The sequence below is a fragment of the Macrotis lagotis genome, chromosome 7 (genome assembly GCF_037893015.1).
Source record: "Macrotis lagotis isolate mMagLag1 chromosome 7, bilby.v1.9.chrom.fasta, whole genome shotgun sequence".
In the NCBI taxonomy this organism is placed as follows: domain Eukaryota; kingdom Metazoa; phylum Chordata; class Mammalia; order Peramelemorphia; family Peramelidae; genus Macrotis; species Macrotis lagotis.
In genome coordinates, this window is record NC_133664.1 from 50,020,626 (window position 1) to 50,047,542 (window position 26,917).

General features: G+C 35.8%; 1 protein-coding gene across 2 annotated transcripts in view; it reads right to left on the bottom strand.

Annotated features, from left to right (window-relative positions):
- Positions 1 to 26,917, bottom strand: part of CDK14 (cyclin dependent kinase 14) — a 664,696-nt gene that overhangs the window by 464,135 nt on the left and 173,644 nt on the right. For both annotated transcript variants that reach the window (XM_074192846.1, XM_074192847.1), the window contains exons 3-4: positions 17,265 to 17,510; positions 5,561 to 5,655 (exon numbers count right to left, since the gene is read on the bottom strand). In XM_074192846.1, the coding sequence (XP_074048947.1) occupies positions 5,561 to 5,655; positions 17,265 to 17,510 (341 nt within the window). The remainder of the gene's footprint in view (positions 1 to 5,560; positions 5,656 to 17,264; positions 17,511 to 26,917) is intronic.

A 26,917-nucleotide genomic window follows, 5' to 3' on the forward strand; every position in this document is an offset into this window, starting at 1 on the left:
TTCTTTGTAGGCTAGTCTGGCACCCAGCACATAAGAAGCATTTAATAAATCTTTATTGATTGTCTGTTCAATTGATAGTTCTTATGTCATTCCTACATTGTTCCTTTTCCAAATGAAACATCCTCATTTCTTTGAAAGGTTGCTCAGCTGAGATGGTTTCAAGTTCACCCAAGTTCCTCTTAGAAGTATAGTCCAGTTGTGAATGGTCTAGCTCCAAGGACACAGAAATTTCTCTTCTTTTCCTGATTTGGACATTGTATTTGCACTAATGCATCCCAATATTTCATTAGCTTCCTTGGCAGCAACCTCACACTGATTTAATATGCTGACTCATATTAAACTTACAATCCACTAAAATCCAGGGGGATTTTTCACGTGAACTGCTAACTTGTACTATTGATTTTTGTTTTTGACCTAACTGAAGGTTAACCTATAGTCATCTTGTTAAATGTGGGCCTGTTGTTTCGAGTCTCTCAAGAACACTTTGGAGTCTGACTGTCATCTAATGAATCAGGTCTCTCTCCCAAATTCATGTCAGCCCATGTTATAACCACATTATTTAGGTCGTCATTCAAATTCCTAATGAACATGTTGAACAGAACATGGCCAAGAATGGAACCCTATGATATAATGGAGGCCTCCTTTCACAATGACTGTTTAACTCTCCTTGGATCCACCCATAAGAGCAGTTACAAATCTATTTAATTCTATCTTCTCATCCTGGGAAACCTCCTCCTCCCATTTGTGGAAAGTTTCCTCTAGGAACTTCCATTTAAGGAAGGAAGAACCTAAGTCAATCATCCTTCACTTCTCTCCCAGATGTGTCTCCAAACATCGGCACCATGCCTTTAGGAGGTAACTTCTCCTCACTGTCTAAGGGCAAAGATTGTCATTCTTGTTGCTCTCTCTTCTATTCCCAAATCTTAGCAATTCTCCTGGAACCCAGTAACCTCTTAATAAATGTCTGTTGCCTTAACTTACCTATTATCATCAAGTCTACTCTCTAGTTTGTCTATGAGTACACCACGAAAGGCTTGGATAAATGAAATTAAGATAACTCGAATCAGTGGGATATTTCTATCAGAAAGAACAATGGGCTTAGCATCACAAGACATATATTTGAATACTATTTCAGTCACTTACCAATGATGTCACCTTAGACAAGACCCTTCCATATTCTGACCCTCAATTTACTCAACTGTAAAATGAATGTATAGACAAAGCATCTCTATCAGTAGCTAAGATAGAGGATAGATATTTAGAAATAGAGAGATAGACAGACAAACAGAAGATAACAAAAAAATCCTTTATAACATAGTTATTCTCTACTTTTCCAGGTCACCTGCACATTATTCTTCTTCAGATATTGTACAATTCAAGGAAATTTAACCTGTTATTCCCTATATATGATATTCCAATTCCAATCTCTATGCAAGTTGTCTCTCCCCGCCCCCCCCCGGCTTATGATATCCTCAGCTCTGTCTCAGAGACCCTCACCACCTTCAAAACATAAGTCAAAGGCCATCTTCCACACAAAGCTCATACATCCTTCTTCCCCTACTCCACAATTGCTATTACCTTCTAAAAAAATAACTTTGTGCATATCTGGTATTTACTCATCTTTACTCACACTGTTTTACTCTTAATGTAGGCTAATCTTCCTAAAGAGTAGGATCTCTATTGATTTTTGTCTTTATGATCCTTAGCACCTGTCACAGTCTTTGTTGTTCAGTCATGTCTGACTCTTTGTGACTCCATTTGGGGTTTTCTTGGCAAAGACACTGGAGTAGTTTTGCCTTTTCCTTCTTCATCTTCTTTTACAGATAAGGAAAGTGAAGCAAACTATCAAGGGTCACATAGCTAATAAATGTCTGAGGCCAAATCTGAACACAGGAATTTGAGTCTTCCTGACTTCAGGTCTGGTGCTCTATCCACCACACCACCCAGCTTCTTGTTACATAGTAAACAGAAATAAAATTACTATCTGATGATTAGAATTAGTTTGAAAAATGTCAAATCAATAGTAATAAGGGCTGACACCTATAAGTATAATAATGATTGTACTTGGATGACCTGCCAGTTGCCAAATCTGTAGCGACAATATGAGTCAGCTAGATGGTACAGTGGATACAGCACCAGCCCAGGGGTCAGGAGGACCGGAGTTCAAATTTGACCTCAGTCACTTGGCACTTATTAGATGTGAGACAATGGACAAATCATCTAACCCAGATTCCATCACATCTCCACTTGTCCTGATTCATGTCTGACCACTGGACCCAAATGGCTCTGGAGGAGAAAATGAGGCTGATGACTTAGCACAGCCCCCATCACTCAAGTCTAATTCATGTGCAACAACAACAACAAAAGTAATAGTGACTTTGTAGGTACAAAGGAGTCCTTGGTTGGCATGCTAGCTCTGCCATCTTTGTGAGCCAGGATAAGACACTTTATTTCTCTCAAATTTGCTTCTTTGTAAATTAAGAATAATAAAACTATCTTACAAGGACTGTTGCAAAGGAATCACTCTAGAAAGTTGTCGAGTTCTTTTTAAATCTAAAAATCCAGGGTTATCCCAAAAGTTTTAGTGCAATTTTAAGTTTTAATAGATTTATACAAAACAACTAAGACTTTTGGAACAATCCTGTATTTTGAAGGGAAATGATATTAGCCTGTAATATCATGCTCTTATTGAGTCTAGACTAGCTGGAGTCACAAGAGGCGACAAGATATAGGAACAAGAAAATGGACTTTGGAGGAAAAACACTTGGTTTCAAAAATCCCAGTTCTCATATTTGCTGTCTCCCATTAGACTATATACCTTATAATACAACATAATACCACACACCATAACACAACACACATTTATTAAGCACCTGCTACCAAGCAGGAAGAAGGCAACTAGGAGGATCAGTGCAAAGAACACTGGGACTAGAGTCCAAAAAACCTGAGTTCAAACTTCAGACATTAGCTGTATGACCCTGGGCAAATCACTTTGCAGAAGGAAATGGGAAATCACTCCAGTATCTTTGCCAAGAAAACCCCCATGGGCAGAATGGCCATCAGGGTCACAGAGAGTCAAACTTGAGTGAATTGACTGAATAACAAAACTTTCCAGGAACTCTGCTATGAGCTTATCTTTCCAACCCCAGTGCTGTGTCTGGTACATAATAGATGCTTTAAAAAATGTTTACTGACTATTGACAGCTACCAGAGAAACATATTAAAAATAAAAAAAAATGGGCAGCTAGGTGGCACAGTGGATAGAGCACCAGTCCTGGAATCAGGAGGAGCTGAGTTCAAATCCACCCTCAGACACTTAATAAGTGCCTAGCTGTGTGACCTTGGGCAAGTCATTAACCTTGTTGCCTTAAATAAATAAAATTTAAAAATAAAAACAACGTAGACAATCAGAGGATCCTGGGCTTAGTCTTGGTTCTGTTACTTAAGACTTGGTCTTGTCAATTGTGTGTCACTTGAACAAGTCCTTTAGATTACTATCTATAAAATGGGGGAATTGGGCTACATAGACTCCAGGGCATCCAAAGCTCTAAATCCCATGATTCTGAACTGCTCAGTCTCTGGAATTTCTGTTCCCTTCCTGGCAAAATCAGGATAATAGTAGTATCCATCCTATCTACCTCCTGAGGTTGTTGTGAGGAATGTGCTTGGAGCTTATTTTTAGGCATTGTAATCAGTGCTTCCTTTTCTAAGTGCTCCCAAGACACAAACTTAATAACCTACTCTAGAGTTTTGCCAGGGAAGAGTTTCTGAAATCTAGCTTTTTCCTCTCACAAATCCCCTAAACCTGAATATACTGTACATTTAAATCACCAATATAAGAATGACTTAGACTATGAAGGGTTATTTCTCTAGGCTATTTTGAGGAGAAAATAATAAAAACAAGACCATGCTTGAATTTGGCAAGGCAAGTGGAGAAACATTTAAGACTTCTTAAAAATAACATACCACTAACCCCTTTATACTCCCACCCCCTTAATAGAGAAGTCTGGGGAATGATTTTGTGAAGGAATAGAAACACTATAGTTGGGGGGGCAGTCATTTAAAAATCATTCTCTGCTGTATCTCATTATCTTCACATTGTTTTTCAACCACAGTTCTCAAGCCCTACTTGAAGCCTGGCCACTCTTAGCCATAATTGAGGGGAGTCACTCTTGTGTAGAGGGGGCCCACCAACACTACTGTGTACCCCCAGTATACTACTATGTACACCACCAACTCTGCTCCCTTGTCTTTCCCTACATATCATCCATGGAAGCAACTCTTATGAAGAAGCAATAATTTATGGGTAAAAAAACTCCCTTCCCCTCCCCAAAACAGACACAGACACACAGATACAAACACAGACACACATAATTACTAGTCTACACCAAAGTCCTTGGGACTATCAACATCAGAACTAAATAGGGTTTTCTTAATGGAAATACCAATGAAGAAGACAAATTACCATCGATTTTGTCAAAGCATTGAGGATTTCCCCCTCTAAAACATCTTTTATGTGTTTTCTCCTCTATATTTTAATGTAAAGCTACATGAGATCAGGGGGCCACCTTGCTTTTCTAGTTTGTCTCCATTGCTCTGCTCATAGTAAGCACTAAATAAAGATTTTATATCCATTCTTTTACTTCAACACAGTAATCAGGAAAGATATTTGCAATGCCAATATCAAGCCAATATGAAGAAAATTCTGCAATTCTTCCTTGAACAAAAGTGATTTCGTTAAGATGGAGGGGGGAAAAAAGATCTCATACAAAAAGATTTTTCACTGATGACTAATTTAGTTTAGCCAATCAGACAAGTATTTGAAAACAAACTGGTCCTCTAAGAGAAATAAACTATTTCCTTCACCTAGAAGATGAAACTCAGATGATTAGATAATTCCAATGAACCTGAGTACCCTAAGAGAAAATGCACGCTTTAGAAATAAAGGCAAGACAAGAACATGAGACAGTGGAGAGGATGGTAGGAGAAAAAAGGAATATTGGGCATATTTGCTAAATTTCCTTATTAGAAGAATGCACTTTAACATTTATATTATTTCAATTTTATGACATCATTAGTAAATTAATGACTGACAAAGAAAAAAGAACTCAAGTCTTGGAAGAGAGATGGTTGCATGCATATATGCATGCATTTTTAAGAAATAAACACTTTTCTTCCATTTATAATGTTGCAGAACCTTTTCCTTGTTCTTTCTAACTCACTCTCTCAGTGAGGAACTCAATGAAATAAAGTTATGATGACCAAGATTGATTCTAAAGAAAAAGATACACGCAAAGAACTCCCCTCCTGCTTTGCAGAAGTGAAGGGAACACCATATAAAATGTCTTACTTCTTAGGTAAGTTAATTTTATTCAACTAACTCTGTTTTTCTTTTCTGAGTTCTCTGGAATGGGAGGGAATAGGGACACAGAACACAGAAGCAATATTTAAAATACAATAAATAAACACTTTAAAAAGCTTTAATAAAAGAAACCATCAATACGCTATTGGGTAAGAGGCATCATTTCAATAGAAAGTTCACCAAAAATAGAATACTTACTTGCTTTTTCCTTTGTACACGGTGGCGTAAGAGCCTTCTCCCAGTTTCTCCAGTTTTTCATAAGAGTCAGCTTTTCCAAATTTGGGACTTGTAGGCTAAACAAATGAGAGAACAAGCTTTAGGTAAAATTTAAAATTTATCTGCAGGATCAAATTTAAATACACCAAGTACCAGTTTAAATGATCTTCAGTAATCTGAATATATACACTGCATAAGTGTCTTTAAAACAAAAACAGTTAATGAGTTGTTTTGGTTTCTTCCCCCCCCCCCCCATTCCTCAAGGAGATACCATTCAAAAACCTATAATTCGCTGTCAATTTCAATCATATATTATATCAGAAGAATCATTAAAAGAATTATTTGCCTCTTTGACTGTTTCAAATGTATATGTTAATTATCATCCCAACTGGATAAGAAATTTATCTCAAAAGATTTGATTCAACAATTTTTTCTTTACTGTAAAAAAAAAAAAGAAAGCTCTTTAGTAAATCACAAACACATATAACAATGTCATTCAATGGACAAACAAGATGGGTGATCATTAGGAGACTTCTTTTGGGGGGGGGGCATACAATTGAAAACTGAGTAACTTTTTTAAACTAAATTTCCAAGGTAGCTTGATAGAATAAGTTGAAGATCCCAATTTTGTTGGGTTTTAGTTTTTTTAATAAAAAAATGTTTTTCTTAAATTTAAGAGGGACAAAGACCTAACCAGCAATGGCATTTCAAGCAAGAGACTTCTCAAAAATATTATAAAAATACAATGTTTATGTAGCCTTATGACAGATGTGAGATTTATGTATTTTTCTATATTACTTCCATTCAAGACATCACCAATGAATTATTTTAAAGAATATTTACAGTACATTTGGACATCAATTACTTTTTCATCTCTACACTTATTTCCAAAACTGTTTTTCCATTACCCAGTTCCTCACCAGGCACTATAAATAGTCTTTATAGGCCTTCTTAGGTTTTTAGGCAAGATACCTTATTAATGATAATGCTTTCCTTACCTATCCCAGGTATGCTTCTATATGTATGCTAGGCTGAGATCTGTATCTTCTAGGCTATGAAACACCAAAGTGGAATTGAAAGGTCTGAAAGAATATTTATATCATATAATATGAAATTATAATCACCTACCACACACTTTTCATAAGCTATGGTTGACTTACACTCTGATAATAAGGTAGGGAGGGAAGGAAGATTTTTTTTTTAAAAAAAGGGAAATTTCAAAAAAACTAAAAGGAAGCTAAATTTTTTTTAGTTTGAGCTAAATTAGTTGGGCTAAATATGAATATATTAATTCAATTATGAATTAACAATTCTCAATAATGACTTGTTCAAGAGTCAAATTATCAAGTTGGGAATGGTAGGTCAGTAGAAGCAAAAATTATGAAAATGCTACTTTTTAGGTGGGAATTATCAACCTAAATCCAACTGAATCAGGACAAGTGAAGATAGACGCAGTTTTAGCAGCAGAAGAAAACCAGGAAGAAAGATGGCAGAGTGTAAAAACAAAAATATGAAAAATTCTGTAAAATCTCAGTTTCATATTCATTTAGTCATTCAACTAGCCATGTCTCCATCTTGCTCCCAATGATAATGATCTTGTCCAACATCATCTGGATCAAGAGCCTCCATCTAGATCTGGAACACTCTACCTTAACTTGGAATATTCCAGATCTGCTCTCTGGATAAGTGTTATTGACTCACTTTCCAGTCCTGTCCCAATGCTTCATGAACCCTCTGGTTTTCAGGGCAAAAATACTGGAATTGTTTGCTTTTTCATTCTCCAGCTCATTTTACATATGGGGAAACTGAAACAAACTGAAGTCACTTGCCCAGGGTCACACAGCTAATACGTGTCTGAGGTCAGATTTGAACTGACTCGAGGTCCTGTACTCTATCTGCTGTACTACCTAGTAGCTCCAATTTACTAAGCATACAAATCAATTCATTAAGAATAGACTCCAGGGGCGGCTAGATGGCATAGTGGATAAAGCACCGGCCCTGGAGTCAGTAGTACCTGGGTTCAAATCTGGTCTCAGACACTTAATAATTACCTAGCTGTGTGGCCGTGGGCAAGCCACTTAAACCCATTTGCTTTGCAAAAAAGAAAGAAAGAAAGAAAATAATTGGATAGCAAGAATAGACTCCAGAGGGGTAGCTAGGTGGCACAGTGGATAGAGCACCAGCCCTGGAGTCAGGAGGACCTGAGTTCAAATCCGACCCCGAGACACTTAATTATTACCTAGCTGTGTGGCCTTGGGCAAGCCACTTAACCCCATTTGCCTTGCAAAAAAAAAAAAAACCTTAAAAAAAAAAAACAAGAATAGACTCCAGAGCCAAAATCAGCTGATTAATGACTAAAGGTGTCTACCGGTCCATAACATCTAGAAACAAGATCCTGCTTTAGCTTCCTGTTCCATTCAGTCATTATGCTCTCTGCCAGTCATCTCTACCTTCCAACTCCACCATCCAATAACCAAATACATCCTCCTGCTTATATTCCCCAGACATGTCATCTCCAATTAGAAAGAACCTCCATATAGGCAAAGGCTGTTTTCTTTTTTAAAATACATTTGCATTTCCTGCACTTAATGTTGTACCTGATATATAAAAAGCACTTAACAAATGATTTTTCATTTACTCAAGACTTGTATGAATTGATACAAAGCACAAGTCCAAAAAAAAGAGAATAATTTTCTAAAAGATTTCAATAAAGTAATGGAAAAGTAATACATTAAACCTTGTGAACCATGTTTCTAACCTCTTGGCAGGACAGAGATGGACTAGAATTGAAGAATGAAGTATATATCTTCAGTCACAGCCTATGTGAAGATTTGTTTTATGTGATTATATTCTTTACAGAAAATAAGGAAAGGTTTTTATTTTGGAAGGGAATGAGACAGACACAAGAAATTACTGGGGATGTGGAGAGGAAGGGTAGATAAGGATGTTTATGGTGCAAAAACAGGGAAGGAAATAAAGTGTTCATAAATCTTTTTTAAATGAACCAAAAATAAAAAGAAACAGAAGTAAAAAGAAGAAAGTTCAGGAGAGATAGATAAGTAGGGAAATATTGGAAAACTATGTTAAAATAAATCCAAACTCCAAACTGAATGTAATAGAGATTCCAAGCTTCATACACCCTCTCTTCTGTATGTTCTTTGTAAAAGAAATTATTTTTAACTGATTTTTCTGATATTCATACTAAAAGGGAATTTTTTTTATTTTTTAAACTAGTAACATCAAAATTCTGATCAATGCAGTCGCTAAGTTTATTGTCAGAGGCTGATGGCAGAGTATGCCTCATTTCTCTGAGAAGAGAACTGATGACAGTGCGATCTATGAGTGTAGAATGAGGTACTTTTTTAAAAAAATGATCAATGTACTATATTGTTCAAACATGCTGCTCTGTTATTAGGGATGGGTTCATCTATGCTATGATATCAATAGAAAATGATAGCCAGATAAATGAAAGCTTTTACAAAAGATTATTATTGAGAAAGAACCTGAGCAAGCTATGAACCCAACCTACTCTGAGTTACCCTTTTCCTAGATACCTACTACCTCTATCCCACCTACAGCTGATGTGGATGGAAGGGGGACGAGAGGGAGGAACAGCAACCAGTGAGACTGTAAGCACTTTGGAAAATGAAGGGATTTAAACATGCCATAATGTCAGTCAAAAGAGATTTTGGTAATCTTACTATCTTTCCTACCAACAAAGTAAAGAATTGCCAGGATTATGAATTACAGATTCAATGGATAGCTGAGATCACTACCCCTCCCCCAAAATTTTATTTTTCTACAATTCATTTTTAATTGACATTTAGGTCAGGTAGTAAAGGTCTTGCAATGGTTTCTTTAATTATATTATCAATTGTCACTAGGCAAATTGTCCTGATTCTTAAATCTAAATTTTCTCCAAAGTCTTCAAATTCTTTGTTTCTTACTGTCATTTTTAATGGATTCCCCTCTACAGTTACCACTACTATCTTTCTTCATCCAGATGTATAAAATCTTTAGATAATTCCCAGTTAATTTCAGAGTTTTGCTCATTTCTCTACCTGCTGACTTTCTCTTACCAAATTAAGGGTTTACTTATTGAATGTCATGGATTTATATAGTATACCAAAGTCAACAATGTTGAAAATATGTCAGAAGAGTTAACATCACAAGAAAAAATTACAAATGTTATCTTTAAGGCATTGAATTTAATGACTCACATAATTTATAGGATGAACCTACTGACAATCAATGCTCAGGGATTCTTTTAACTTTAAAAAAAATGGGAGGGAGGTTCCAGACCTGTGATATTATGCATATAGAGAACCTATTGTTTAATCATGTGCAACTCTTTGTGATCCTATGGACCATAGTGTCCATGTGGTTTTCCTAGCAAAGAAACTGGAGTGGTCTGCCATTTCTTTCTCCATTGGATTAAGGCAAACGGAGGTTAAGTGACTTTTCTAGAGTGTCTAAGGTCAAATTTGAACTCAAGTCTTCCAGACTTCAGGTCCAGTGTTCTATCCACTATCCATCTAGCTGCTTAACCAAACTACGGGTACAAAAATTCCTCATGGATCAAATAAGCAACTTATACTTTTAGAAAGTTGCCTAAGAACTAAGATGTTGCCAGTTGTCCAGGGTCACTGTTATAGGCAGTCATTGAACCTTTCCTTCTAACTCAATCTGTGGTACTACATTTATTCCTCCCCTGAATTCTTAAATGTTTTAATATCTTAAAACATGAACTACTCATAAAAATCATGTTAGCCTCCAAGTCATCTAATATATTACTTTGAAAAATGTACCTCTTTTCTAGAATATACTGGAATTTTTTCATTTTAATAAACCAATTTAAGAGAACACTGAATTTACAAAATTGATTAAATAGGACACTAATTCACTTTATAAATCTGAAATCTTAGATTTCACAAATTTAGAAACATGCTGGCACACACTAATACAGGGTAGGCACTGCAACCTGCATCTATGATTCTGTAAAGATCTTGGACTCCACTTAACCCACCCCCCTTCAGAAAGTCTTTGCTGATCCTCCTTCACTGAGTTATTATATTTCTTCCTAGAACTTGGTATGGGGCAGCTAAGGTGGCTCAGTGGAGTACCAGCCCTGGAGTCAGAAGGACCTGAATTCAAATCGGGCCTCAGACATTTAATAATTACCTAGCTATGTGACCTTGGGCAAGCCACTTAACCCCATTGCCTTGCAAAAAACCTAAAAAAAAAAAAAAAACTTGGTATAGATCTGTCTTTGGCATATTGTCTCATCTGCATTATCAGTATGGCTTATTCCCCTCATTACACTAAAATTCCCTTGAAGGAAGATCTCTTTTCACTTTTGTAAAAGTTATATGATTTCAAGTCTTGAGTTAGGGACTCTGGCGTCAAGAAAAATGTTTAGCAACTGGGGAATGATAACAGAAGAGGGGTGATCTTGGAGTGAAATCACCCATAAAAAACTCCAAAATTGCCGCAAAACACTTGTAATGTTACTTCCAATATGCCACTCACCTAGTCATGTATTGTTGTTTGTCCTTCATCCTTGAAGATATCACAAAGGTGATGTTTTTGACTTGAGTGTGAACTGGATTTAAGTGAGGCAGAGCTTCACAGCAAAGTCATCAAATTCATATTAACTCATCCCTTAGACTCCTCTCATCCCCCCTCCTCCTGACACATATTTGACAACTTTTTTTGTCAAAAGTTGACATTTTACTATCAGGTTTTTTAAAATACTAGTAACTATATATGTATGTATATAAGCATGTATGTAAGTATATACACAAACATTAGTAACAACAGTAGAGCTAACAGTCAGGACAGCTAGAGTCCTGGTCCTGGAGTCAGGAAGACTTGGGTTCAAATCCAGCCTGAGATACTTCCTCACTGTGACCCTGGGCAAGTCCCCTGACCCTGTTTGCCTTAGTTTACTCATATGTAAAATGCTGGAGAAGGAAATGGCAAACCACTCCAGTATCCTTGCCAAGAAAACTCCAAATGGGGTCATGAAGAATCAGACACAACTGAAACAACAATAAAGCCATAATCTAATTTTTTTAAGTATGTTCAGTGGGAAGATTTGATTATTTTTGGAATTATGCAATTTTATTGGAACATAGCAATTCCAGGGTTGTCTATATAGTTCTCCTAAGCTACCTTAGCTTAGCATGGCAACCTGTCTCCTAGCAAGATGAAACAGGCCAAATTTAACAGATGCCTAGGAACACACTTCAACTACCACAGAAGATTATCAAAAGAAGAGAAAAACGGGGCATAATGAGTGAAAAGCACACTGAATTAGGAGTCAGGAAACCAGAGTTCTCATCTGTCACTGATGTAGCTGTGATCTCGTCCCCAGGACTCAGTTTCCTCATCTATAAAATGATCAATTTCTACTGATCCGTCCTGCTCTAAATACTGTGAATATATAAATAAAACAAGTGTTCCTAATCAGGAGTTTGTATGGCTGTCTGCATGTCTTTTGTAAATATAATTGGCTTCCTTTGTAACTGTATATATTTTTTTCAATATAATGGGTTTCCATTGTAACTAAGTTTTTTTTTAAATTTCAGGGCATTTTAAAGCATTATTCTAAGAAAGGGTTCATAAACTTCACCAGATTGTGAAAGGCATTCATAAATATCAAAAATACTCCAATTATAAAGAGGATTTTTTTAATTTTGAAATTTTGAAATTTTGAAAATGGAAAATGACTGACCTAAAAAGAAGGGAACAATGACTTTTTAGCAAACACTGCATTTTCAAAGAATTTCATTAAGAAGGTCAGCCTCTTATCTTAGCAGTAAACTCTCTGGCATCACATTGAGTTTGGACCACCTGTTTCCTCTTTCAGAAACTCCTGAGATACAACTCCTAGACTGAACCGAGTCAAAGAAGATTTAATGGAAAATTACATTTGGAACCACCTGACTATCCTTGTGTGAGCTGTGTGGGTTCTGTTCTCATGCATTTTTCATCACCGTCAAACAGCTTGAGAATGTCACACTTTACCATCACACTCCTGAGCCCAAGTTTTAAATAGAAAAATTTTTAAACTATATTAAACTTCAATATGAAATGATCTTCAAGGGAAAAATATTATGTTCACAGTTCCACAGTAAATTATTTAAAATCAGAAAGGGGAGTCTTATCTGTTTAGTGAAGCACTTCTAAAGGAATAACTCCAACCTAAGAAAAAACCTTAAAGAGACAAAAGAGCAGGCTAGCCAGGGCCCTTTTATCTCCTGGAAGAGATAGTGTTCCAACCAAAAATATAGGAAACTTCCAGTGACCTTAATAGGAATTACCAGTGCATTATTTGAAGGAGAAGAGATGTGTAGTCTACTAAGGACAGAGAGGTGAAGACTTAGTATATGCCCATTAAATTGAATTGACAACTAGTGTTGGTTAAATTTGAATTCAGAACCTTGGTTTCAATATTGGCTCCACTATTTATCCTTCGACTCTAAAATGAAATCAAGAGATTATATAGTATTTAAAGACCCCTCCACCCTTACAAATATCTTTGTAAAATTATCCTAATCAAAAAAGAGGAGTACCCAATGAAATACTCTGTACACTAAGACCTCCTATTCGCACATGTACACATAGATACACATGAGTGTTTTCATACAGGTATAAATACATATACAAATGTGTATACACATCTACATGTGTGTTGTGTGTGGATTTGGATCATTATATAGATTTCATATAAACATGTATAAATGAATTATAGATTTCCATCTAATTGCTTTTCATAAGAGTTGATGTATTTAACAAACAGAATCTTTTCATGCAAGTCAAAATCATATTTAAGCTTTATTGCATTAACAAATCTAAAATGAGAAAATTAGACAAATGAGGAAATATTCTGTGGAAAACACCCTCATTCAACTAGAGGAAATGTTCAAAATTGCAATTGAGAAAATGTTGATGGCCCAAAGTACTCTATTTATCTAATTAAATGGATTCAGATGCATTAACTGCTCTGGTTAAAGTACATTCCATTAACACTGAGATGTCAGAAAATTAATATTTTGCCACATGTCGTGGTAAAAACAATCAATTTTATTTGTCCTGTGAAACTGATATGTAGGCGTTATGGAAATCGACTTTAATTTTCAGATCAATCATGCTGACATCACACAAACCACTGAAAAATTTAAAATGTCTGTGTAAAAATTATCCTAATCAATAAAGAGGAGTACCTCAATAATGCTAAAATAAATGTGTCCATGAAATCCTTTTGTGTGCTAAGAGGGTGAGCTGACCTCCTGTTCTCACATGCAAAGGTATATCCGGGGCGGCTAGGTGGTGCAGTGGACAGAGCACTGGCCCTGGAGTCAAGGAGGACCTGAGTTCAAGTCCGACCTCAGACACTTAATAATTACCTAGCTGCGTGGCCTTGGGCAAGCCACTTACCCCCATTTGCCTAGGAAAAAACCTAAAAAAAAAGTATATCCAACTTCATTCTGAGCTACGAAACAATAACTGAACAGGAACAGTCCCTGGAGTGCAACTATCCTATCTTTTCAGGCTAAACAAAGAAGGAAGGCTCAGGATATCTCAATCTGAAGCTTTCATTCTGTACCTTTAAAATAAAATTTTCAACTTTTATTGGCCTACTTCTGATCTTCTTGGAGAAATGATGAAATTCTAAAAAGTCATTGAAACAAATAAATACAACTGAACATGATTTTAGCTATTGAGGGAGCATATGATATAGACAGGGAAGGAAATTTCATGTTCAGGCTCCTATACTGTACTCATCACTTCACTTAACAATGCATGCTTGGGACAGTATATTAGTAAATAAAAATTGCAGAAGGCTAACTGATAAAAAGGACAATTAAGAATATCAATAGTCACAGAGATAACTTCACAGAGATATAGAATGTTGTGAAAGGAGACTCTTCATTGTCTACCCCAGGGCGAAGAGCTTTGATATGGACAGTAGCAACACTGCTAATTCACCCTATTGAGTTGGAGCTCCTTATGTGAAGGGAGTTCTCTGTGGCTATGTGGTCAGGTCCTGTATATGTTAATACAGAAGCTACTATGCTGAGTTCTGATCTATAATGGCACATTTACTAAGTGCCAGAGAATTCTGGAATTCTTGGCAACAGGGTAGCACAGTGGATAGCATGATAGGCCTAGAGCCAAGAAAATTCATCTTCTTGAGTTCAAATCTGGTCTCAGACATTTACTAGCTGTGGGATCCTGGGCAAGGCACTTAACCCTATTTACCTCCATTTCCTCCATCTATAAAATGAGCTGGAGAAGAAAATGGCAAATTCCTCTAGTATTTTTGCCAAGAAAATCCCAAATGGGGTCATGAAAAGTCAGATGTGACTGTAAAACAATTAAAGAGAATTCTATTATTTATGAAGTCCCATTGCTGACAGCATAAAAAAATCTATAGAAAAGAAATGAATAATATATATGTAAGAAATTAGGTGTGAACACAATAATGCTTCCATTATAAGAATGGGGAATCACAGGAACTTTTAGAAAGAAACTTATTTTCAGTAGATTTGGAGTCAAAGGGTCCAAACGAAAGGGTACAAAATGGGTACAAGATGAAAGGTTCAGACAATATAGTTCCATGATCTTCTAATTATATCTCTTTGTTTTATCTAGTGATTTTTAGAAGGTTATCTGGATTATACATGTCAGTTTCTGAGTTGAATTCCATTTTAAAACATTTTCCAAAATATTTACTTTAGAAAAAAATCATTATTAGATTTTAGTGTCTGGCTTAAGAGAGGCATTTAATTAGTGTTTGTTGATTGATTAAAGGAGTCCTCCTTAATAAGGTAGGAAAAGAAGGTGATTATTGCAGTTAGAGTCAATATTTTTCCTATCATAATGCCCCATTATTGCTTGATTTCACAAAACCTCATTCTAATCTGTGCCATATAATTTTTAACTGCTTAAAGCTAATGCTCTTTTTTTATTTCATTTTATCATTCAAGTTTATTGATGGAAGCATAAGATTAGCAAGCAAAAGTTTTGGAAAACCATTGAGCACTCAAGTTATGCTGTAAACACCACCCCGTACTGTATTCTCCAAGAATGTCTTTAAAAGAGTGCCAATTCAAATAAAAATCACAATTCATTGTAAATTCCTTAGAATTTACAATGTTACTAACTACCTAATAGCTTTCCCAGTTCTTTAGAAAACCCCAAAAAAGTAAAGCCAAATGGTTTGACCACATTGTAAACCAAGAAACCTGGATTCTTAGAGTACAGAGAGAAAGTTTGGATCTATAGAATCAGATTTTTAGATTCAGGCCCAAACTATAACTATGTGTATAGTCTATTCTACTTGGAGCCTACTTGGATTTGAAATTAAAGAGTAAAAATTCCATAGGAACATATTATATATCATTGGGGGGGAAGGCATTATCAATTAAAGCTGTTCAAAAGCAAGTCAGGTTGACCTTCATTGGAGGTCTTCAAAGTCAAAGGTGGATAAGCACTTTCAGGGATATTGTAAAGAAGAACCCTGGATTCTACTACAGTATAGGATGTTCTATATGACCTCTAAGAATAAAGTTTCATGAAAGAGCAAATGCACTCAACTTTAGCAAAAGACGTCAATAGAATACCTCTCCTAGCTTCCAACAGTTTTTCAAAATTATCCAAAGTTTCAAAATAAGAGTATCTGTTCAATGAGTATGTATTTAAAATAAAGTTGCAGTGTTATGCACCACTCCCTATTATTCACAGCAATTACCATGAGATTCAAAGGTTTTCTTTTCTTCTATCATAAATGGAGAAATTGGGAAACTTCTATTAATATTGGTGAGGTTAAAAACCCATCATTAAAGAGAAAGTTGGCTTAGAATTCTAAGCTATTTCAATACAATGGAAGTCAATTTTTGAAAAAGTCACTGGAATGAAAAGGAAAGCTTATCTTTGCCAAGATACCACTGCCAACACAGATGCAGTGAACGAGACAGGCAGATTAGTAAGGGTAGAGATGGTCTACAAGAAAAGCCCACTTTCCATTGAACTCTGCATTGCATTCAATATGTCTCCCATGATTCATCTTTTTGTGTCTAGCCTCTTTAGTTCCAATTTTCCTTGTCTGTCTTTGTGTGGTTCCTTCATTAAATAAACCTGTATTCAGACTCTCATTCCCTGGATCAGCTTCCTTGGTGTGACTAGAAGGGACCTTAGATGTCATCTAATCTAATCCCTCATCTTTCATATGAAGCCTGGAATGAGAAGAGGTTATTTGTCTGAAATTACCCAGACAAATAACAGGGATGAGATACACAACCAAAAATGAATTGTGATTTCTGGTGCCCATCAATTCTGATTACTTCTATATTCCTTCTAGGAATACAGTTCTAATACCAAATCATTCATAATTAAGAATTCCACTAAATGAAACCAAACATAAAGCAACCCTTCAAAAACATAATTCCAAGTCATTCCTTATAAGTTTCCAGAGTGCTAATGAATTTTAATTTTTTCTCCCTTAAAATTATAACCATTAGTCAATGAACATTTATTGAGTGACTACTGTGTGTCAAATGATGGAAGAAGGTGGAATAATGGAGTCATACTACTACCAGATTTCCTACACAGTTTGCTATCATTAGTTTGGGCATGATACTTCTGTTGACAAAGAGATAACAGGGTATTCTGTACTTACAGAGCTTGGGCTAGAATGCCGGCGAACTTTAGGAGATTCCTTCCCACTAGAGGAGGATTTGAAGTTAATGCAAGCATTGTTCTCAGAATGCACCCTCTTCACTTGAGTGGCAGGTTTCTCAAAAGGGTCGAAAGTGCTCTGTGTCCTCTGAACCCTAACTTTCTTGTCCTCAGGAATTGTGTCCAGGGGTTTGATTACTGAGTCCATTCCCGGGCAGTTGCGTGTAGACATCTTTGTGACACATATCTGAAAGAATTAACAAATTAAATTCAGTATCAATTGATATCCATCTTTTAATAGTATGGTGGGTGAAAAGATGAAATGATTGAGGAAAAAAGTTCAAGCTTAAGCAACACACACACACACACACACACACACACACACACACCAATGATTCCAATATTTTGCTTAGAAGTATGTTCAGAAATTCAAAACTTTGTTTCCTCAACCAAATCATCTTTCACCCACAACAACAGCACCAAATAGTTTGGTAACATATTTTACATTATATCTATTATATATTATATAATATATTATATATATTTATATTAAATGATATATCATTTAATCTAATTAAATTCAACAAGCAGTAGCAATAGATGGGACAGTATGACTAGTCACGGGTCATAAAAACAAAATGAAAAATAGCTACTGTCCTCAAGATGTTTATACTCTACTAAAAGGAGTACAATATTTAGACAAAAAAATTACAAAAGCAGTATGAACAAAGGCATTCTGAAGGAAGCTGAAGATATGCCAAAATCAAAGGGGGGTGCCCAATGAACACTAAATATGCAGGTTTGGCTATATATAAACTAACTTCAATTTCATAAAATTTTTCTTTAGACACAATTTTAAAAGTTATACCAGGTTGTACAATAAACATATTTTTAATATAAAGAAGCAAATTTAAGCTTAAAATCAGGGGAAATTTCCCAATAATTAAAGTTGTCCAAGAGAGGTGATGGGGCCCCCTTCTTTGGAGGCAGGTATTCAAACAGAGGCTGGACAACCACTTGTCTGGTATGTACTAGTAAGGAATCCTTTCAACTATAAATTTGTCTAGAAAGTAATTGAGAACACTTCCAAATCTAAATTCTGTGCTTCTAAAGTCTATTATAAGTATTTAATGTTCATTAACTTAAAGACCATATATGGACCACTTACTGAATCAGAGAGCCAGTAAAATCTAAAATGAAAAATCAAATTGGAAGAAAATATAATATATACGCTGTTATCAGAATTTTAATTCCTCCTCATTGAAAGGTTGGATTTGAACTATGCTACAGATGGCTTACCATCTGACTACAATTGGAAAATTTTCTAAACCATTAAGAAGTCACATGTCATTCCTAAGGGGGGAAAAGGGGAACTGAATTCATGCATTATAATTATTGCCTAGTTTGGGAAAAAAATATGAACCAGTAAACAAACAAAACCAAAAAATCTCAGTAAATATTACCAAATCTAGATAAACTTGAATGTTTACATCACAGGTATGGAGAGCCTTCAGCTACCCTCATACCAGATTTAATCTTGTTTTTGAATTGCTATTGCTTTGCTTACTGCTGATGGAACATAAAGAATTATTTCCATCCTAATTGAATGCTCTGCTATCCTCAAAAAATACTAATAAAAATAGTTGAAAAATTAGGAATAATGGGGGGGGGGAAACCATGACATAGTAGAACAATCCTAGTCTCTGCTGGTCACATTAATTTTACTATTTTGCACCTTAGTTACCCCATCTATGAAAATGAGTGGGTTGAATAAGATGACCATTAAGCTCTCTTCCAGTTTCATTACTTTATAGAATACTCAATAATTAGTCAAATATCTACTGATTCTCTTTTTCTCATTCTAGTCCCACTAAACCTATTCTGTGTCCTGTTTCTTTTTGTCTGTTTTGGTATTCATCCCCATTTCTCTCTTGTCCTTCCTTTCCTCCACTTTACCATTATATACCCCATTCTCTGTTTTTCTCCTACTACTCTTTAAATTCGGTGGCTAGATGGTCCAATGGATAGAGAGGCAGGATTGGAATCTATATAGATATGAACCTGCCTCAGATATTCACTAGCTTGCCCTGAGCAAGTAACTGCCTCAATTTCCTAATGAGTATAATAATAGCACAAAACTGTGAGGATCAAATGAAATAACATGCAAAATCACTATATAACATGATAAATGTTGTTATTTTTACTGATTACTAAGAAATTGAAGAATATATATTTAAATTTTATTTATTTACTATACTAAAAGTCAGTAGACAAGAGCTAACAGAATTTTAAGTGCAAAATATGGATTTAGTGAATCTCAAAATAAGAGAAGTCATTGCTTTATAGAGGTAAGGAGCAGTGGGGAGCAAAGGGTACTCCTACTTCCCCAGCTCAACCAGCACCTTGGAAAAAAAGTGAATATTAAACCACTGAGAGAAAGGGTAGTCAGGGGAACCATGTCATCAGTAAGAAAGTAGTAAGAGTCATCTTCTGAATGAGGTGGGAAAGGAAAAGATTTAAGAGGCAAGTAAGTTTTTTAATCTATTCAATATATACAAATACTGAATTTACTCCAGGAATCACAGTGGAAAAGGTGGTTAACTTCAGATGTGACATTAGAGGGAATGAGGGGATTAAGGGAGGTGGGAATAAGGCAGCAGGCAATAGGGGATGGAGAAGGGGATGTGTAATGACTACCAGATGGGTGGGGTCAGTATGACCAAGTTGATTATATTAAGAATGTCCATCTGAAAAAAAATCTTCATTTGATCTATCTATAACTACTAGCTATTATCCTACACCTCCCCTCTCTTTTTTGGCTAAAATCCTTGAAAATATTATCTACAATAGATATCTCTGCTGGGCTTTCTTCTAACTCACTTAACTCTCTACTCTTGACTTCTGATCTCTTCATTCAACTGCGATTGTTCTCTTCCAAGTAATCGATGATCTCTCACTGGTCAAATTCAATGGCTTTTTCTCAAACTTCATTCTTCTTGACTTTTCTGTAGCTCTAATATTGTACATTTCTATTTTCCTTCTCATTTTACTAGGTTCTCAGAACACCTGATTGTCCTCTCCCCTACCTGACCCCTCATTCTTAGTCCTCTTGACTATATCTTCATCCAGCTCATGCCCATTAACCCCAAATGCCCCGCAAGGCTCTGTTCCCTTCCCTTTTTCCTCTATACCAGGTAACTGGATGGTTTCAGCATTTTCCATAGATTTAATTATCATTTCTGATAATTAAATTATAATTAATTACATTTATTAAATCTATTTGTGCAGCCTTAACTTTTCTCCTGAACTCTATTCTCATGTCTTCAACTGTCTAGTAGATTTCTCAAACTAACAAGCCAAAGACATCTTAAATTCAACATGTCTAAAATTAAACTCATGATCTTTCACCTAAAAAAATCTCTTCCCTTACCAGTTTTCCTATTATTCTTAAGAAAGTCAACAACCTTCTGATCAAGCAGATGAGGTGTCATCCAAGCAAGGGGTCAAGCATCCATACCACAGCCTATCAATTTCACCTTCTTACATCTCTCCTCTATGCTCCCTTCTCTCCTCTGACACTGTCCACTGCCCTGGTATAGGAACTTAATATGCCTAGGTTATTTATAATAGCCTGCTAGATTGATGCAAAACTCTCCCCACTCAGCTGCTGAAATGATAATTCTAAAGTGTGGATCCAGCTAAGTCTCCCCCCTCCTTGCACTCAATAAACTTCAGTGGCTCCCTAGAGCCTCCAGAATCAAATATAAAAATCCTCTGCTTGATATACAAAGGCTTTCATAGCCTGTGCCCCTAAATATACCTTTCCAGTCTTCTTATACATTAAAATACTCCCTTTCCCACAATTACTCTGTAAGCCAAAGGCACTGCTGTCCTTGCTGTTCTAACAAAATACTTGATTTCCCAATTCCAGCCACTTTCACTGGCACTCTCCCATGCCTGGAATATTCTCCCTCTTCTTCTCCACCTCCAGCCTTTTCTGGCTTTCTTCAGGTCCCAGCTAAATTCCCACTTTCTTTTTTAATTCTCCTGTTTCCCCAGCTCTTGATAATCCAGGAGACAGTGTGTTTGTACATAGTTGTTTGCAGATTTCTTCCCCATTAGCTTGGGAGCACCTTGAAAACAAGAAAAGTCTATCCTCTCTTTAGACCCTAGTGCTTTTGTACAATATCTAATATGCTTAATAAATCTTTACTGACAGACCTTCCTGATTAAAAAAAAGTCAGGAAATTATGCTTGTTTCACTGGAAAAGAGTAGATAAGTTGTCTTTTTTAAATGTGTGTGACTAATTCTACAATAGAAAAAAAAAATTTCACATCCTTGGTATATACAGAATAAAAAGTTAGAGAATAGGAGAAAGCCCATACAAGTTAGTGAAACCAAAGGCTAATTTTTAATTCAGTATTAAGTACCCAGTCTGTCCTGAATTCTGCATCTGAACTGCTCTTCACAAGCTGAATTCTAATTAACTCTAACCAAAGAGACATTATTTGTTTTTCTTCATGCAAGATATCTGGTGAAGTTTTCTTTAAAAAGTACTGTAAGGGACTTCAGAATTGTGAACAATTTAAAAAGAAAAAATAGCCATAAGCATGTTCAGTAAAAATTCCTGGAGCAATAGCTTATATTTTATTCTTCTAGCTAATTAAAGACAAATAAAGAAACAGAATACTTTCTTTAATTTCTTTTTTTAAAGTATTCATAAAACACCCTGAATTTCATAGGAAACCAAAAAACAAAACAAAACAAATCTACAGGAACACAACTAGTTTGAATTAGTCTACTCACACTAGAAAACAGTATTAAATATAATAGAGTAAGAGTCACTAAACTGTTCCTATCTGCGGTTGATGAAGATACATCACTACTAGACCTCACATGATGTTTGTCCTTCGTTCTCAAAGAAGACCATGACAGCAGGAGAGGAGATGACAAGACATGCATGTGAAAAGATTTGAGTGAGGGGATGTTGTGCTAAGTCACCAGTCTCATTTTCTCCTCTAGAGTCATCTGGGTCCAGTGGTCAGATAGGAATCAGGACCACTGGAGATGGCCCTAGGTGTGAGGCGATTAGGGCTAAGTGACTTGCCCAAGGTCACAAAGAAAGTAAGAGGAAAATGTCTGAGAATGGATTCAAACTCCAAAACTCCCATCCTCCTGACTCCAAAGCCAGTGTTCTATCCACTGTACCACCTACCTGCCCCCGACTACTGAACCTACAATTTAGCAAAGAAAGAAGGAAAGATTCCATGTACTAAAAAATGTACATTGTCTACTCCCCACATTTTTTTAATGTCGGTGATGCTATAGATATTTAAACTTTATAGATTTGCTATCATTAGTAGTAGTACTAATAGTGGTTATTATTATTATATCTGTGACTTTGCAGGTATAATAATAATAACTGATAATATAAAGGTAAACAGATATTAGTCTCTGGCTGATGAAATGACCAATGATGACTCCAGGGGATGGACATTTAGTTTAATATACTTCTCTCAATTTGGCAAAGGGCTTGCAGGCTTATATGTATAGAATGAGGGCTATATTATCAGACATGGCCACTATTAAAAAGGAGGATATATTTTGCAGAGAGGAATTACTGAAAAAAAAATTTTCTAAAACATCAATAAAAGTTCTTTCTAAGGATACTAATTCATAAGTTTGGAGTTTTGGGGGGGAAAGTAAAAAAAAGTCTATATTCTAATACAAAAATTTCATTATTCAGCAAGAATTTCAAGTAGATCAGTAAAAGATTTTTTTAAAAAGCCTCTTTTACATGAAATTGCTTTCTAATGCACTTTAAGCCATAGGAAAGACTAGAAACAAAAGAATATGGGGAAATAGCTTGATTGGAAATAGCTAAACAGGCTGTGGTATAAGATTGTAATGAATTATAATTCTCCTGTAAGAAACAATAAACATAATCTCTACAGAGAATCATGAGAAGACTTACATGAACTAATGCAAAGTGAAATAAGCAGAACTAGAAAAACAAAACACACAATGACTACAACATAAATGAAAGGAACTAATTCTATGATGTTTGGCCCCAAAAAATAGATATGAGAGAGTAATTGACTTTCTTATTTGCAGTGGTAGGGTGTAAAATACTGTAAATTATGTCTGAGAGAAGATATAATGAGAAATCATTTCTAATTTTGACTTTATCCTTTTCTTTCATCTGGAAGCATCAGTGTCAAATGACCATGCTACTCACTAAGAAGTCTGATTACCCTATTGTGACAGATTTATAGTTTAGGTCAAAATCAATCCAACCAATAAAATGAGCTCAGATTTCCAGTCCCATCAGCAATAGGGCCAAAGGGTATATTTGCTAAAGGAAGAAAGAGTGGTATTTGGTATATAGTAGTCTGAGTTAGATAATTCTTGTCCTTAAAAATCTGGGTGGAAGGAATATAATTCTATATCTATATGGATAGTTCTAGCTATCCATAAAACTCAAATTCTTATTAACACTATAAACATCATTTCTTCATGATACATACCTGTTCCCAATTCTCCACCCACCCTTTCCATACCATCATTAATGACACCATTGTTTTCCTGGTTTTCTATATTTTAGAAGTAATCTTAGACTATATTCACCTCTTACCATCAGTCCAAATACTGGGTTTACTCCAATTCTTTATCTCCTCAGATTTGCAGCCCTTCTTTACACACGTGCAGTTATGGTCCTAGTCTTAACTCTCCCTTACATTACTTTTTCCTTGGCTCTGTACACTGCCTTTCTCCAAACCTTCTCTTCACTCCTGCTGGGACATTGTCCATAAACCTGATTGAAAAATGTGAAATTCCTATCTGCTTTAATACTTTACAACACTGAACCTAAGCTGGGCTGGTCTTCGGGGATTTCCACATTACCATTCTCATTTCTTGCTATCCCTTGACACAGACTCTCTAGCCAAACAAATCGACTTGTCACCTCTCTTATAAAGGAAATAGCAAAATAGAAAAGGTTAATCCTGTGACTTTTTGTATATTAGAAAGACTAAAGGACTGAACTGAGGGTCAGTCAGGAGACCTGATATCAGGTCTGCCACTGAGCACCTTTCCTGCATCTTGTACAAGCAAAGCAACTTCATCATTTAAGAGGAACTAGCTGATCTTTAAGATAATTTTCAAATCTAAAAGTATCTGAAATTCATGCCTTTCCTATTCTCCCTATAATGAATTAGCTTCCTTCTCTCCATTCTATTCTTGAAAACACTCTATAAACCTCTTCTATTGCAAGGGACCTTTCCTTATCAATTCCTTCCTAATATGATTAATCTACCATCATATGGTCCACCTAATGTTTAATAAATGTATAATTAAATATTTATTAAATGTTTACACAAAAGACACAAAATATAAGACATATAAACCTGGTCCCTGGCCTCCGGAAGCTTACATGTAGCAGGGAAGGATAGATGTATGTATACAAATAACTATAACAAATAGAATGGAGTGTGCATAGAAAAAATTCAAGGAGGGATAGATAACTTTTAACCATAGAAATTAGAGAGAAGCTTTATCAGTGTTAAGTCTTTAAAGACACAAAGTCTTTCTCTACAGAAAGAGAATCATCAGGGAGACTAGAAGGGAAAAGTGAATAAATTCCAAAGATTTTCCATTTGCATTCCATTGACTTTTCTTTAACAGAATGCAAACAGGAAGTATTTTCATTTGTATGCTTTAGGATTTCTGTATTTCACTGGTTTAAAATTTCAGGAATCCATTTTTAGTAATATTGGTATTCATCACAAATGGATATAGCACCTTCTGTCTTGATAGTCAAGGATTTATAGAGTACCTAGTACTTTAAAAAAAATCATTACCTTGAAGGTGAAATTCCAGTAAGCTTCTCTAATTTTAATTAGGGTTAGTTTCAGGAGTCAACTAATCCAATTCAGCACTGGACCCATACAAAGATTTTACACCTTGGGTGAATATGGCAACACTTAGCATTGTTCCTGGAACATACATACTATGTGTTTATGAATGCTAGTTTGTTGACTGTTCCCACTCCAGATAAGAGAACTTTAGAGATCACAGAATCCGCAAGGCAGACCCTGAGTAGGGTTTTACTGAATACCTATATTCCCATATATACTAACCAAGGTGTTTCTTCTCACTTGAGGTCAGATCATTTTTCTTTTCCTCTTCTCCTTGTTCTTCTTTTATAAATCCTAGTACTAAATATTCAACACTCATGGGCACCTGACAAATGGCATTAATTTACTCACTGTTCTTAGTATTCTGTGGGAAGTCTAAACCAGAGTCCCTTAACTTATTGTAATGTACCACCTTCCACAGTTCTCAGATATTACCTCCTCCTGATAAACAGTAGGACAGCCTAATTACAATCAGAATGAAAAAGTGAAACAGAAATAAGACTAACAAATTCTGCTAAAATAGTAGGCTCCTTGAGGTACCAGTTGCCCTTCATTTCTCTTGGTATTCCCACACCATTCCTTTCTCATAGAGTTTCTCAGTATATGTTTGGGGAACAACTCCTGGGGAGACTGGTCTAGCAATCCTCACCAACTGTCAACCAAACACTGCTCACAAGGCAAGTAGGGCAGTCTAACTCGGGCAACATGGCACCCTGAAGAAGAGGGGGAAAAAAGGCAGCACCATGTGCCACTCAAGTCAAAACAACACTCCCACCTTGAACACCATCTCTTCTTGGAGTCGATAGAGAAAATCAAGGACCATGAACCAATATCCTTGGAACAGAGAAATTAATGAATTTAAAGAAGCATTATATTGGCTTAATCACTGTATACCCTAGGGATCATGGGACTTTTCCATTTGACTTACCCCATATGCTGTCTCTCCAGTTAGAATAGGAGTTCCTTGAGAGCAGGGACTATAGTATTTCTACCAGAATCTCCATCACTTAGCAAAGTGTTTTGTATATAAGAGCTAAATAAATGTTCCCTTCATTAATTCATTCATTCATTTTCTTCAAATATCTACTTTTAAGGAAAAGCATTTCTATCTGAGATGAGATGGAACAACTGTCCTTTACTGAGATATCTTTCCAAGGGAGGCCACTCTATAACCAATTTCCAATGAGAAAGTGGCAACAGAAGGGATCAATAAGTGTTTGGTGAATGTTTATTCCGATGTCTTTCTTTAGCTTCACCATTCCATGCATGATATTTCCCTATTAAAAAGGGAAAAATTCACATGACCTAACATATCCTTCAGATACAGAAATACTGTTCAACAGGCTTCAAAACAAACAAAAATATTAAAATTAATATGAGTAAAATTAATGACCTGGCAGTTGAACTTCAATTGCTAAGTCTCTGATTTTAGGTAAGCTGCTCCTGAAACTGCTATAGTTCCCAAACTGGTGTCCTTATTTCAAGTTTATCCCTATACCAATCCATCCTCCTTAGGGCTATGAAAATGATTTTTCCAGTGGACAGATCTGGTACCCTTGGTTCAATAAACTACATTGTTTACCCATTACCTACCTCTGGAGTAAAAATAAATTTTTCTGGCTAGATGTAAAGGAACTTTAAAATGATTCCTTTAATATTTCCCATCTTTTTGCAACCTTGTATCGCCCTCCCTACTCCACCAGGATGGGTAGAATTTCAAGGGGATGGCATCTGAGA